Source organism: Saccostrea echinata, unplaced genomic scaffold, assembly GCF_033153115.1.
Source record: "Saccostrea echinata isolate AGI-Se365-2 ecotype Australia unplaced genomic scaffold, CSIRO_AGI_Sech_v1 ptg000008l, whole genome shotgun sequence".
In the NCBI taxonomy this organism is placed as follows: domain Eukaryota; kingdom Metazoa; phylum Mollusca; class Bivalvia; order Ostreida; family Ostreidae; genus Saccostrea; species Saccostrea echinata.
Window position 1 is genome coordinate 9,369,485 of NW_026889757.1, and position 15,085 is coordinate 9,384,569.

Consider the following 15,085-nt stretch of genomic DNA (forward strand, 5'->3'; position numbering starts at 1 on the left):
TCAATATGACTTATTGTGGCTTTGTTGTTCTTGAAAAGAAGATTTTTAAAAAAAGATTTTTCATATATTTCTATGTAAAACTTTGATCCCCTATTGTGGCCAGACCCTTCCCTCAGGGATCATGATTTGAACAAACTTGAATGTACATTACCTGAGGATGCTTTCATATAAACATCACTAATCATAGCTTTGTTGTTCTAGAGGAGAAGATTTTTAAAGATTTTTCATATATATTTGCATGTAAAACTTTGATCTCCAATGGTGGCCCCACCCTACCTCCGTGGATCATGATTTGAACAAATTTGAGTCTACACTATGTTATGAAGGTTTCACTTAAGTTTCAACTTTTCTTGCCTGATGGTTCTTTAAAAGATGACACCAAATTTTCATCAATTCTTAATTATCTCCCCTTGAAAGAGGCCCTTATGAGAATAAACCTGAATTCCCTTTATCCAAGGATGATTTGTACATGTAAACCATGAAAATACATCGGGATTGGTATTCCACAATGGATCCTGTAGACTGACAATTGCAGTAAAGACAGACTGAAATCTCTTTTGGAGGATTACTGGAAACATGTTTAGCTCGAGAAAAAGTACTTTGAAACTGTATAATATTCAGTTACCACACAAACTTATATTTAAATACAGTGTACCATGAAAATATATTGGGATTGGTATTCCACAATGGATCATGTAGACTGACAATTGCAGTAAAGACAGACTGAATCTCTTTTGGAGGATTGTTGGACACACGTATTAATAAAATGATTAATAGTTATTTCTAATAATTTCAATTTAATTATTCATTTGAGGGTTAGGGAACCATTTTTTCTTTGATTGTCAGATTCTACTGCAGTCTTATACTATCCATGGATGCCTTTTTTTGCAGGCAAATGCATGAACTCTCTTGCTAATAATAAATAAAAAGCTGACGACTATTAGATTTATTTACACCTTTAATGAAGCTACAAAGCAGGCGACTCATGTGTTCCTTGGAACACCCTAGTTATGTTATTAATGTTTATGACTGTTTATGACTGGTAATTGTCAATTAAGTGAATTATATTAACATGAAAAAAATTATTTGAAAATCAATCTATTTTTGTACCAACTTGATCTTCAGGTTTTTCCCACTTCAACTTGGAAAACAAAATGACTAACATCAAATTGTACTTTTGTGTTAGAGCTCTTCTCTGGATTTCTAAATAATTATTAACCAGTTATGTTTAACAATAATTTCCAATGCTATATTTTAAAATTTAATAGCTGTATCTCCTGCAGTTGCAATAAATCGGACTGTTCTCTATTGACCTAGTTTTCAGTACTTACTAGCTGCATTTGCCCGAGTTTTAGCCATTGGATCCCGCAGCAACTCCACCAGTGTTGGAACCACTGGCTTCAATTTCATGTACAGTTCTGAAGAGTGGAATGCAGCATTTCCAATAGCATAAGTGGCTCCCTAGAAATAATCATACTAGTCAAAATTTGTCTATCACAAAAATCATGATCATTCCCAAAGAGCAATTCTTTAAGGGCAAACGAAAAAAATTAATTTCCTATCTATATTTAAAAAATTAGACTAAGTACATACATATTGACTAAGCATACTTTTTAAAATCAGATCTGATCTAGAACCAGAAGTCTCTGACTAGACTGTAGCTCTACTGTACTATAACCTAAGGGAGGAGAAAGATTAGCACTTGAAGTATAACAACAGCAATAAACAGAATAATGAGCCTCGGCTTTTTCTTTTTGTCAATTTTTATTGCAAATATGACTAAATCTGTAGAAGTACCCTATTGAAAGAATTTCATATAAATTTCTATAGTAACCATAGCAACACCATTCATCAAAATCAAAAATCAGTGATCAGAATTATGAAACTCATTGTAGTCTACTCTGTGTATCCAGTTACGAGTATTGAAATTGGACTAAAACTGTAGGGGGAGTAGAGTTTTGAAAGAATTCACACTGTGAAAAAATATTAAAATCATAAGTGTTCACACACTGCAGGGCTCTAATTGGTAACTAATTTAGTCGCCATGGTGCCTAAAAATTACTAAAATTTTTGTATAAGTCGCCAAGTTGGCAACCATTTTAAATTGACTTGGTGATCATCAAATTATTGAACTATAAACATTTTCAAATATTTTTTTATAAAGAGCAGAAAAGAAGTTAAAAAGTTAGCAATCGACATGTCTCTATATATTGACTAATATCAGTTTTTAAATTGGCACCTAAGAAAAATTTGCCTGGCGACTAAAAATTTGCATTGGCGACTAAATTTTTTTGATAAGGAGCCAGTTGGCACCTTAATTTTAGAGGTCACATAGAGGTCTGCTATGAAAAAAATTAAGTGTGGCAAAACTCGAGTTTTTCCTTCCCTTTATGAAAGTGTTTTAAAAATACTCCCTAGCCTGTTATAAGAAACCATCCTAAAAAAAAGACTATATTAAACTGCTGAAGTTTCTCCAAATTGTTGTTACAATTCATATTTTATTACAATATTTGTTTAGCTATGATGTCTCAAAACCTCTCACTCTGACTTTATAACCCATGACACTGCATTTGAAAAGACAGAAGCAAATGAAAAATGTAATACAGAAAATTTAATGTTTTTGTAGTTGAATATGGTATTTATTTCACTCATGAGACAGGATTTTTTGCGAAACATGTGTGAAAATATTAAACAATAGGTCCAACGGCCTTAAACGGTCACCTGAATATAATACAACCCTGTGCAGGGAAGATTTTCAAAGAATTGATGCATTTTCCCGTGGTAATCAATAAACTCCTAGTCTCACACTAGAGACCCTGACACAGGGGCAAGGAATTTCACAATTCTGGGAGAGGCACCCTTGCTCATCATAACCATGCAATTAATATTTCTGCTGAATACCCTTAGACAGAGAAAATTTTTAAAGAATTAATGCATTTTTACTATACAATCAATAGAGCCCAACTCTAACACCAGAACCTCTGACCTTAGGGCCAAGAGTGTCAAAATTTTAAAAGAAATAACCTTGCTTATCATAACCATGCACTTAGTATGTTTGTATGTTTGCTAAATACTCAGGAGTAGAGAAGATTTTCAAAAAATTAATGCATTTTCACTATACGAGCAATAGAGCCCAACCCTTACACCTGAACCCCTGACCTAGGGGCCTTAAATTTCATAATTTTGAAAGAGGCACCCATGCTCATCATAATCATGCACTTAATTTGTCTGCTAAATATACAGGGAAAGAGAAGAAGCTTTTTTAAAAAAATTATGCATTTTCACTATATCATCAATAGAGCCCTTCCTAACTCTAGAATCCTTGACCCTGGGGCCATGCATTTCACAATTTTGGTAAAGGAATCAGTGCTTATTACAATCATGCCAACAGTTTAACTGCTTAATGTCAGTGCTTATTACAATCATGCCAACAGTTTAACTGCTTAATGTTCAGAAATAAAGAAGATTTTTAGAGACTGCATTCAACAATGAAACCTTCCCCAAACCATTGTTAATAGCCTTCCTGGGCCTGAAATTGAGACCATCAAAAAATTTGCCTATTTATACTGCCATTTTGGGAAGAACAACTCAGTCCACCAAACTTCAAGAATAACTTTGTTGTGAAAGTAGTATATTGTAAAAACATAGGTAATCAAAGATTACTGAGCTCACCTTAAAGTATGTTATCATAAAATAAAATGCAAAGTGCCACACTTAACTAACAAGCATTCTGAGAGTATTGCCTTAGCAATACTAGTCCCCTATCAGCAAGTGTAATCTGGTTCTGGTTAAAAATTCAAAATGCCATAATTCCACCAAAAATGGTGAAGTGGAAGGAAATGCAAATTTGATCTATAACTCATCAAGATAAAGTCACGTACCAAAAATCAGTTCAATAGCTGCAAGCGTTTAGAAAAAAATTGCGGAAAACCCTTAGAAATTGAAAAAGTTGTAATTCCGTCAAAAATCATTAAAGCAGAACAAAATGCAAACTTGATCTGTAACTCATCGAGATACACTCACATATTAAAAATCAGCTCAATATCTACAAGCATTTAGAAAAAAAGTGCGGAAAACCAAGTGGGACAGACTGACAGAGGACAGACGGATGGACGGACAGCTAGACAGACGGACGGACAGACTCAGAGGAAACCTATAGTTCCCTCCGGTTTCACCAGTAGGGGACTAATAATCTTGCAGTGTGCATCCCTAGATGCAACAATCATGCAATTATGGTCTGAAAGAGCTAAGTCAATTCCAGCATCTAAAGCTGAGAGTGTTCATCCCTTGATGCATCATCCATGCAAGTTTGGTCTAAATAGAGCTTGAAATTACAGGAATGAGTCTGCTAAAAAACTTTAACCTGGTCACTCATTCAGAAAAAGTAGGTCAAATCCTGCATCCGAAACAACTCTGGTAGTGTGCATCCCTTGATACACCATCCATGCAAGTCTAGTTCAGATAGGCTTTATAGATTCTTGGTAAAAGACCTGCTCTAAAAACTTTAACCTGGTCACTCATCTGGAAAATGCAGGTCAAATCCTGCATCCAAAGCAACTCTGGTAGTGTGCATCAATAAATTTATCCTCAAAGCATAGTTGGTTAGCATAGGGCTTGTAGCCAGGTTAGAATGAACTTTCTCCCAAAAACTTTAGCCTGGTCACTCATCCAGAAAATGTAGACCAGATCCAGCATCCCAAGCAAGTCCAGTACCATGCATCTTTAGATGTATCATCCATGCAAGTTTGGTGAATATAGGACTAATTGTTACTTTAGAACAAACCTGCTTAAAAAACTTAGTCATTCTTTAGCTGAAAATTGCATTATCTGAAACCTTAAATTGTATAATGAAACATACAAGAAGTATCATTCATGAATCTCTGATTAATATAGGGCATAGAAGTACTTGAAAAGAAATCTGCTCCAGAAACTTTAACCTGGGACTCTAACACTGACATGGAAGCTGGTAGTATATTACATAAGCTTCACTGAGGTGAGCTAAATATGTGTTAGGAACACATGGTTAGTAATATTTTGTAGAGATGAGTATAAAAAAAAAACCCATATCATTATACATGAGACAATATTTTGACTCTCTGTGTATCATTTTATGTATTGAACATATTGATGTACATATCATTTTCAATTGTTTTATTAAAAAAAGTTATAAAAAATAATTTCTCAAAAGTTATCATTGTAATTTTGTTGGAAATAAATGTAAATTTCAATATACAATCACAATCTGCATGAAAATTAATATAAATTACTCAAAATTCTATTTCTCAAAAAATAAAACATTTTGTAAAACAGTTAAAATGGTGTGAATTCTTATTTTTAAACTGTATAAAAAAGAACTGTATTCCAGATTGCTGTACAGGTAACTGACTTTAAGCAAAGCCTATCATCACAAACTGGTATATCATGACACCCTAATATTTTGAGATGGCAGCTTAAATATATGGAGGAATAAATGAATTTTTAAGCTGTACAATTCATTGAAAGGATATACAACAGACAAATATTGGACAAACAAGTATGTTTCTCAGGCAAAAAGAAGATGGGCAAACAATGCCAGTGAAATGCCTACAGTGCAACAAACATGAAGGTGAAAAATGAAACCTTAATTATAACAACATTTTTTTTTTTTTTGATCTAATATTACACAGGTAGAATTGCAACGTATGTTAAACATACATTTTAAATATGTTTTCAAACGTATGTTAAGTATATGTTGTTCGTTTTTCATGTTTAACGTATGTTTCAAAACATGTAAAACTTATGTTCAACACATGTTTAACATACATTGCAATTTTACCTGTGTAAAGTACCGGTATCCTTTATATAAAATCTCCACAATTTGCAAAAATCTTATAAAAATTGAAATCATTTGTCTATGAAATAGCATACACACACTGAAGAGGGCAAAAAGGATCATTTTCTCATACTATAACACAATTTTTCGAAATTAGTGGGTCTTCGCTCCAATTTTTTGAAAGTTTATCCTCAAAGTCTGCATAAAAATATGTATTACATATTTGGTTAATAGAAACATGGAGCAAAGACTCACTATACCTTTAAAGTTCACTTTTATGACACAATATTCACATCTTTCTGAGAAATACTCGAAGTACATTTAGTCAAGGATCATATCACAAACATGATTTAAATGCCAATATTCATCAAGAGTTGTGTAGCATAGTGGTTAGCATGTTTGTCTCAAAAGAAAATGATCGATACTCAGGGTTTTTATTGCCAGGGTTCGAACCCCACTAATACCACATATTTTTTAATAACAGAATAATTTTTGCAGAGAAAATTTTCTTAAAAAAGATTTTTTTATCATAATTTCATAAATTTTAATAATGAGGATTATAAATACTTAATTCACAAACTGAGTATGATTTTTTTTTATATCCGAAGCTATGGGCATTCTGCACGCCTTGTTCACACATCTCCTTTCAAAATTAAATGTGGCAGACAGCTAGGTCTCACACGGATTTTCCACTACATTTTGGGAATGGGGCCTGGACCCTTGGAATTGGAAATTTAACAACATTTTATCACTATTTGGGAAATTATATACCAAGACAATTTTCAAGAAATAAACATTGATGTTGAATAAATTTGAGCTCTTATTCAATTATTCAGAACTTTCAGTCAGAAAAAAGATAAATAAACATGTTCTCAGTCATCAACAGAACAAGGCTTTCCTTAACTTTTGTTATTCCATTGATTTTCAGCTCTGACCATAAAACTTCATTTTTGGGGGGAAAAGGGAGGGTTTTTGCAATTGGGAATGGGGTCGAAATTCGCTCTACATGGTGCAGTGGAAAATCCTTGTCTCATCATTTCATACTTAATATACTTCAAATAATATTACTCAAAACTTTTATATTAAAATGTTTATTGATAAAATGTTGTAACAAGAAATATACTGTATACATAATAGACACTTCATGGATTTCATTAGTTATTTGTGAAAAGGGGAATAACTCAATTTTCTTTTTCTACTTGAAAAATATTCAATATAAAAATAAAATTGATCAATGTGTGAAGTTTGACCTTATGCAAGAAATTGAAGATTACCAGGTATATATTTTTTTCTTTTGCCTATATAGTAAGACTTCAATAGAAAGTGACATTTCTAATTGTATTCTACAACTTCAATAGGTATTTTTTTTTCTCAGATGACACATATTTTAGACCAAGTAATATTTTGAATTAAGAGATTTTTTTAATTATATACCAATGTAGAAGCACTATTAATGGTCATTAATACAATTAGAATCTAATACACCAAATAAATTATCTTGATGTCCATACATGTAACATTTTAATCAAGTAACTATAATAGACAGGGTGTCAGATTATACAGTGTAAAGATCATAGAAATTACTTAACTAGGAATAAAAATAAAAGTGAAACAGATTGCACAGGTGTGGGATAACACATTTTTGACTGTAGATTGAAAGGTTAGACAACAGATCCTTTACCACACATAAGTCATAAGTTCTTTTACTTTTTTGTCCAGTAAAGCTAATAATAACTGACTCTGACGGGTTTAGGGTTTGAATTTTCTTACCTTTCTCACATTGGGATCTTCATCTTTTAAACACTTGGTCAATGCATTAAATATTTTTTCCCTATAAAAAAATCATACAGTTTACTATGAATCTATTTTTCACTCTTAAGTCTTAACCAAAGGCCCATGGACCTCAGTCACAATATGACTCAAACTTTTTTAATGTCTGTGTGAGCAAGACTGTCTACCATTTCTTAAATTCTGCTTTGATTGGGCTGTCCAGTAAAATATTTTCTGAAAAAGTTTTTTTAAATTGTTTCTAAAAAAAGTATTTACACCGGAATTTCCACTTTTCATAATATGGCACTGGTTCTGACGTTTTCCTGGCACGTAAAATATCAAAATCATGAAAAACACTTAGAAAACGTTCGATATTTCGGACTAAGAAAACAACCGTAAGCTGTTAATCATTTTGTCACAAGTTAGCTCAAGAGTACATGTCAGTCCACCCAAGTAAATAACACTTCTATGTAACAAATACATGAGTGGTTAAAAAATACATTAATGTTTTTAAAATTTTCTTTAGACTGAAGTACATTTTAATACAATAATGAACAAACTTCTGAGAGTAAAAAGACAAGTCCATATTTTTAATGAAAATTTGTGAGAGATTTTTCAAGACATTTCTTCTACATAATAACATGGAAACAAACTCTTGATCCTAATACACATGTATGCATGTGTCCAACCAAGCTCTTGGGTCATGAATTTTGGCTATTCCTAGCTCTAGCTCTTTGAATCAACATTAGAGATACATGTACTTGAATACAAGTATTTAATAACTAATATTAACTGTAGGTAAATGAAGAATTTCTAAATGTATGAAACTGTGTAAATTATGAACACCCATCTAAAACCCAAAAAACCTTGAATTAAGGTCAAAATATATAGTAGTAAATGAGTTAAGACTTTTTTGTGCTAGCTAGATTAATTATGACATTGTAATTGACGTAAAATAACATTTCCTGTACTTTACAGCTATAATATAATTAAGTAGAAAATTAAGCATTTTCATGGAATTCAATTTGAATTCATGCCAAAAGTAACCCTTATTCCTGTGTTAAATTTAACCTCATTTTAAAGAAGAAGTCCATTTTCTGAAAGACATAGGCAATCTGAATCCACTTTCTCTGTCTGATACTGTGGAATCATCAATAGTCGTGGAGAACCAATGTTGGTGGAATTTGTGGGCCACCCTTATCCACAAATTTACATCCCCACAAACAATTATTTTGTCAACATACCAGGTATTTATTCATTGAATCTTCTGTATATACGAGTTACCCACAAAATAACATCCCCATGAACTAATAATAATTTGCTAGCCCACAAATATTGACCCCAACAAACTAAAATGATTCCACAGTATATGGGGGGAAAAAATCCAATATTTTTACTTGATTTTCTGCATTTTTATTGAAAATTGCAGTTTTAAATATGTTTTTCGTTGAGTTTACCTTAAAATTATGCCCCATTAATACACCTTAAATTACCAAGCTATAGTTATAAAGGACAATTACAGAAATTTTTTTCTCAAAATCAAATTTCAGAAATCTTTCATTTACTAGATCTTGATCTTAATTTAACAAACATGGCATCCCTACTTATTTTTACCACAGGGTACCTATTTATTTCCCAAATAGAATTCTATTTCATAGTGAGTACTACATGTAACTCACAGTGGGATAAAAATTGAATGAATTTCACTTTTTATTCAGGTCGTAGACAGGTTCTGGACATTTTTGAAATTGTTCACACAAAAACAAATTGTGGTAACAAATGTATGATGGATTTACCTATAGAAAGGTCAATGTTTTAAGGAACGCAATGTGTCTTACTGATGCAGCATAGCTAAAATATGTAAAGCCACAATTACAATCGATATAAAAGGAACTGTTGTGGTAAGCAGGGGCGATGGGTTATACCTGAATAACGGAAAAGGTACATGTTAAAATAAGTCGGGGAAAAGCAAAAAATTAAATTGTGGAATAGTAGTATGATAAGTCACGGAAAAGATGGATTTTTCGCAGAAAAGCAGTGTTGGATAAGTGAAACACGTTTAATAATTAGGTATATAAGAATAATAAGTTTGAAATATGTTTTGATAGCAATTATAGTCTACATTCAGTCAAGGGTTTACTGGGATCTACCTGCATTTTATCAGCGTATACGGGAATAAAAATAAGAAGTAGAATTTATCATGTTTATCAAGATACTTATATCTGTTTTTATTTTATACGTCATATATTAACTACCAACAAATTTCATACTATCAATATTAAATTCATAATTAGATGAATGGGAAACTTCCCTACTGTGCTCCCAAACACTGGAGACTATTATCTAAACAAACTTCAATTTATGCTACATAAGGAGCCTAATGGATCAAATTTTCTAGTCCTCTAATTATAGACAAAAAGGATTTTAAATTGAATGATTCATAATCTAGTTAGTATTTTTTTCATTATCATTCAAGTATTTTTTTCATTATCATTCATTTTTTAGGAGAGGGAGTCAAAGGGAGGGGGGATAACTTTTGTTCCTTAAACATGTATAATAAAGTGAATCAAGTTTACTTTAGAATGCAGCACATTTAAGGATACAAAGAGGAGGCGGGGCTTAATTTATACAGGAAATGTTAACTATGGCATCAACAAATCTAACAATTCTTTAAAATGCAACAAAATGAAATGATTTGCAATTTATAACTGTACAAGAGAATTAAACTACATTAAAACTTACAATAACATACTGTCTTGTAGTTAGTTAAATCCCACATAGCAAGGAATAAACAAAAGAATCACTTATCACAATGCACATGTTGATGTGATGTCATTTCGTAAAACTTGACGCAGTTTGTATGCAGCGAGAGGCGGATCACATAATATTTTTAGAACAAAAAATGTATTTTATAATTAAAATATTATTTGCAGATATTTAAGAGGCCATTCAGGGCTAGAAATAATTTTTTTTTTCACTGGTCACTTGGGCTATCAACTTAAAATTTTACTGGTCAATCGATAACTTTCACTGTCCCACTGGGCTAGTAGGTATTAAAAAGATGGGTCATCATAATGTGTAGATATAGTGATATAGACTTACTTTTGTTTGAGGGTTGAGTAGAAATAGTTGTTGTGTTTGAGGAGGTTCCCTATCAGGCTACAGATCCTGGACCTCACAGCAGCAGAATGATGGGTAATCATAATGTGTAGATATAGTGATATAGACTTACTTTTGTTTGAGGGTTGAGTAGAAATAGTTGTTGTGTTTGAGGAGGTTCCCTATCAGGCTACAGATCCTGGACCTCACAGCAGCAGAATGATGGGTAAGCATGATGTGTAAGGGCTCAAAGTCTCCTATAATTAGTAATATGTCAGTATTATAAAAAATTCTCTCAAGGAATTACTTTACCATATACGTGTATAATGTGGAGAATTCTAAATACGTGTATATTAAGAAAGATCATTCCATTTCATATATTACAGCTCTGGTGCATTTATTTCTTTCAAAAAATAAGTTAATTTGGAAGATCAAAAACTGTAAAGGTCATCTTTAGAAGAAACAAGTGTGAAAATGGTATTTAAATGATAATTGAATATAATGCTTAGACAAGTACTGATAGATTTAGTCCACCTGAAGTATTACCTTTCATTCCCAGGAACACACTTTTAACTATGGTGAGGTTTTCTGGTTCTAGTCGGATAAGATGTCCACACATGGAAATAACATCACATATAACTGACAGAGGACTGCTCAACTGGACACAGTTAGACAGAAATTGTATAGCCTGGAAAGTATGGTTCATGTTTCAGTGATTAAAAAATAAATTCTGGAATGAAAAGGATAAATGTAGAGGTATATCAATTGAAATGTGCCTAAAAACATTCATAGGAAATTTCTTTATGAGACAAGGATTTCAATTTTGGGTTCTGAAATCAGGATTATGGATAAAATAACTGTCATGCTTATGAACAAACCTTAAAATCTTGCACAGCGTGAGCAAACTGTTCTACAAACATCTGGTTCCCTAGTACCAGCCTAGCCAGCAGGCCTATGGGAGTCTCCAGCTGATCAAGCTGAAGGTACTTAGTGCAGGCATAGAAAATACGAGGCAGTACAGAAGTCTCATATAGACATCTGGAATGGAGAAATTAAGAGATTAAAAGTGATTAACAAAAGGCCCAAGGGCCTTACCGGTCACCTGAGTATAAAACAACAATCCATAGAGGATCCATAGAGTATAAATTGAAAGCTGCAAAAACCCAGGTTATAATATATAAATTAATTTTTTATCCAATCAAATGACACATTACAACCAAAATTAAATTATATTAAAATGACTTATCATGGATTTGTTGTTTTTGAGAAGATTTTTAAATGATCTTTCCTATATATTCCTAACTAAAACTTTGGTCACCTGTTGTGCCCCTCCCTACCACAGGGGGTCAAGATTTGAACAAATCTGAATTAACATTACCCAAAGATGCTTCCATATAAATAAGACAAATCATGACTTTGCTATTCTTGAGAAGAAGAATGTTAAAGATTTTTCATATGTATTCATGTGTAAATCTTTGATCTTCCATTGTGGCCCCACTCTATCCCCAGAGTCATCATTTGAACAAACTTGAATCTATACTATATCTGAGGATGCTTCCTTGTAAATATAACCAATCATGGCTTTGCTGTTTTTGAGAAAAGAATTTTTTAAAGATTTTTCCTGCGTATTCCAATGCAAAATTTTCATTGTCCATTGTGGCCCCACCCTACCCCCGGGGATCATGTTTAAACAAACTTGAATCTACACTACCTGAAGATGTTTCCACTTAAGTTTCATCTTTCTTGGCCCAGTACTTCTGGAGGAGGAGATTTTTCCAATGTATTCCCTTGTAAATTTTGATCATTCATTATGGCCCCGCCCTATCCCAGGGGTCATGATTTGAACAAATTTGAATCTAAACTACCTGAGGATGTTTGCACACAAGTTTCATCTTTCTTGGCCCAGTGGTTCTGGAGAAGAAGATTTTTAAATATTTTTCCTATGTATTCCTATTTAAAACTTTGATCGTCCATTGTGGCCCCACCCTAACCCCAGGGGTCATGATTTGAACAAAATTGAATCTACACTATCCAATGATTTTTCAATACAAGTTTTATCTTTCTTGGCCCAGTGGTTCTTGAGAAGAAAATTTTTAAAAGATGCCATTAATTTTTCACTAATTCTTAATTATCTCCCCATGGAAAAAGGCTTGGCCCTTCATTTGAACAAACTTGAATCACCATTACCCAAGGATACTTTGTGGCAAGTTTGGTTGAAATTGGCCCAGTGGTTCTTGAGAAGAAGTTGAAAATGTGAAAAGTTTACGCACAATGCACACCCGCACGATGACAGACGAAAACAGATAGCAATAGGTCACCTGAGTGACTCAGGTGACCTAAAAACACAACCTCCTACGAAATGATTTACATGTAATACAAATCCCTTAATAAATTTGATGCTGATCTGATATGTACGGCAAAATTCAAAATTTAATAATTATTATGATAAAATGCTGAGACATTAGCCTGTCTCCATTCTTACTGTTGAACTTCAAGTAGTAGATCTTCAGCAATGTCAACAGCAAAAGGAAAACAACAAAGCTGAGTGACCTCTAGGATCATATCTACAGTTAACTGGGGACCGTCACTACTGAACCTGTAAGCAAGGAAACATAATGGTAAAGTATACAAAAAAATCTCAAAAATTGTCAGTCTATCAAAATTAGTGAAGATATTTTTCCTCATAATAGCATACAAATGTACTATAGAACTCCAATATAGTCAGAGTCTCTTATTTTCCTTATTATTTCATATTTAGACTTTCTTCACGTTTGATTTTGCAACTTACCCCTTGTACATACAACTCAGGAATTCTTTATGCATAAGATGTACAATAGTCAGAAGTATGATACTGTCAGGTACAGCCAAGTTAGGAATACACTGGTTAGTTTCCTTGGTGAAAACAGTTACTGCTAACTGTAAAACAGCCATGAGGCCCTGAGGGGAAACGAGGGTCCAATCAGGGGCATGGAATCCCTGTTGTTCCTCACACTCCATCTCAATATCATGTATAGGGGCATCTGTGTCAGGGTTTGTGACCTGTAGAGCCTGGGCCACCCTGTGCCACAGGGTTCCCCAGATTCCTGTTTCTATGTAGAGCTGGGCAACTGGGCCTTCCGACTAAAAAGAATATATTCTAATTTTTGAAATCAACTTATCCTGTACTCTGTCATGACATTTTGTCTTATGTTTAAAGATTAAATATAAGAATCAATTGAAATTCATAATTTTACAAAATAAGCAAGATGACTGATTACCTGGGCCAACATTTCACAAAGAAGCAACAAGAGTCCATCCAACACCCCATAATCAAATGGACATCTTACACAGATCTGAAAATAAGAGTTGTTTCCCTTCAATAACAGTAGGAATATTCATATTACAGAAGGAGACATGTAAACTGAAGAAAATATCAATTCAATGTTTGTTTTTTTTTTAAATTTATTAATGTTTTCTTTAGAACTGGAATATGGCATCAATAATACTTAATATTGTTCAATGTATGGTACATATGACACAAATAAACATGCAATAATTTACTTGTACGTTCCATATTTATGACTGTTGATAAATACTGATAATCTTTCAAAATTACAGGTGTTTGTAGTATGTGACAACAAAAAGTTAATTACATAAATAATTATAATTAAAGTTCTATGAAAACTGTATTTTATCAAGAAATTGCACTTGCACTGTACTAGTCCACAGTACAATTTACAAGTTACCTTACCAATGCATATTTGTCAGCATGTACCAATTACTGATCCAAATCATTGCTTTGTAATGATCTCTCACCTGTTGTAGATCAGTGAACACAGCAAGACAGGCCTGTAATGATCTCTCACCTGTTGTAGATAGTGAACACAGCCAGACAGACCAGTAATGATCTCTCACCTGTTGTAGATCAGTGAACACAGCCAGACAGGCCTGTAACGATCTCTCACCTGTTGTAGATCAGTGAACACAGCCAGACAAGCCTTTAATGATCTCTCACCTGTTGTTGAAAGTGAACACAGCCAGACAGGCCTGTAATGATCTCTCACCTGTTGTAGATCAGTGAACACAGCCAGACAGACCTGTAATGATCTCTCACCTGTTGTAGATCAGTGAACACAGCCAGACAAGCCTGTAATGATCTCTCACTTGTTGTAGATCAGTGAACACAGCCAGACAGGCCTGTAATGATTTCTCACCTGTTGTACATCAGTGAACACAGCCAGACAAGCCTTTAATGATCTCTCACCTGTTGTAGATCAGTGAACACAGCCAGACAGACCTGTAATGATCTCTCACCTGTTGTATATCAGTGAACACAGCCAGACAGGCCTGTAATGATCTCTCACCTGTTGTAGATCAGTGAACACAGCCAGACAGGTCTGTATTGATCTCTCACCTGTTGTAGAT

At 33.3% G+C, this 15,085-nt stretch overlaps 1 protein-coding gene across 2 annotated transcripts in view; it reads right to left on the bottom strand.

The window, feature by feature from the left end:
• Positions 1-15,085, bottom strand: part of LOC133181045 (serine/threonine-protein kinase 36-like) — a 47,785-nt gene that overhangs the window by 12,781 nt on the left and 19,919 nt on the right. The window contains exons 22-29 of one of the 2 annotated variants that reach the window (XM_061315573.1): positions 13,939-14,013; positions 13,470-13,801; positions 13,164-13,277; positions 11,560-11,719; positions 11,228-11,369; positions 10,815-10,938; positions 7,583-7,643; positions 1,332-1,461 (exon numbers count right to left, since the gene is read on the bottom strand). In XM_061315573.1, coding sequence (XP_061171557.1) covers positions 1,332-1,461; positions 7,583-7,643; positions 10,815-10,938; positions 11,228-11,369; positions 11,560-11,719; positions 13,164-13,277; positions 13,470-13,801; positions 13,939-14,013 — 1,138 coding nt within the window. Of the gene's footprint in view, positions 1-1,331; positions 1,462-7,582; positions 7,644-10,785; positions 10,939-11,227; positions 11,370-11,559; positions 11,720-13,163; positions 13,278-13,469; positions 13,802-13,938; positions 14,014-15,085 lie in introns of those variants that run through there. The other variant, XM_061315572.1, reaches the window with a different exon arrangement.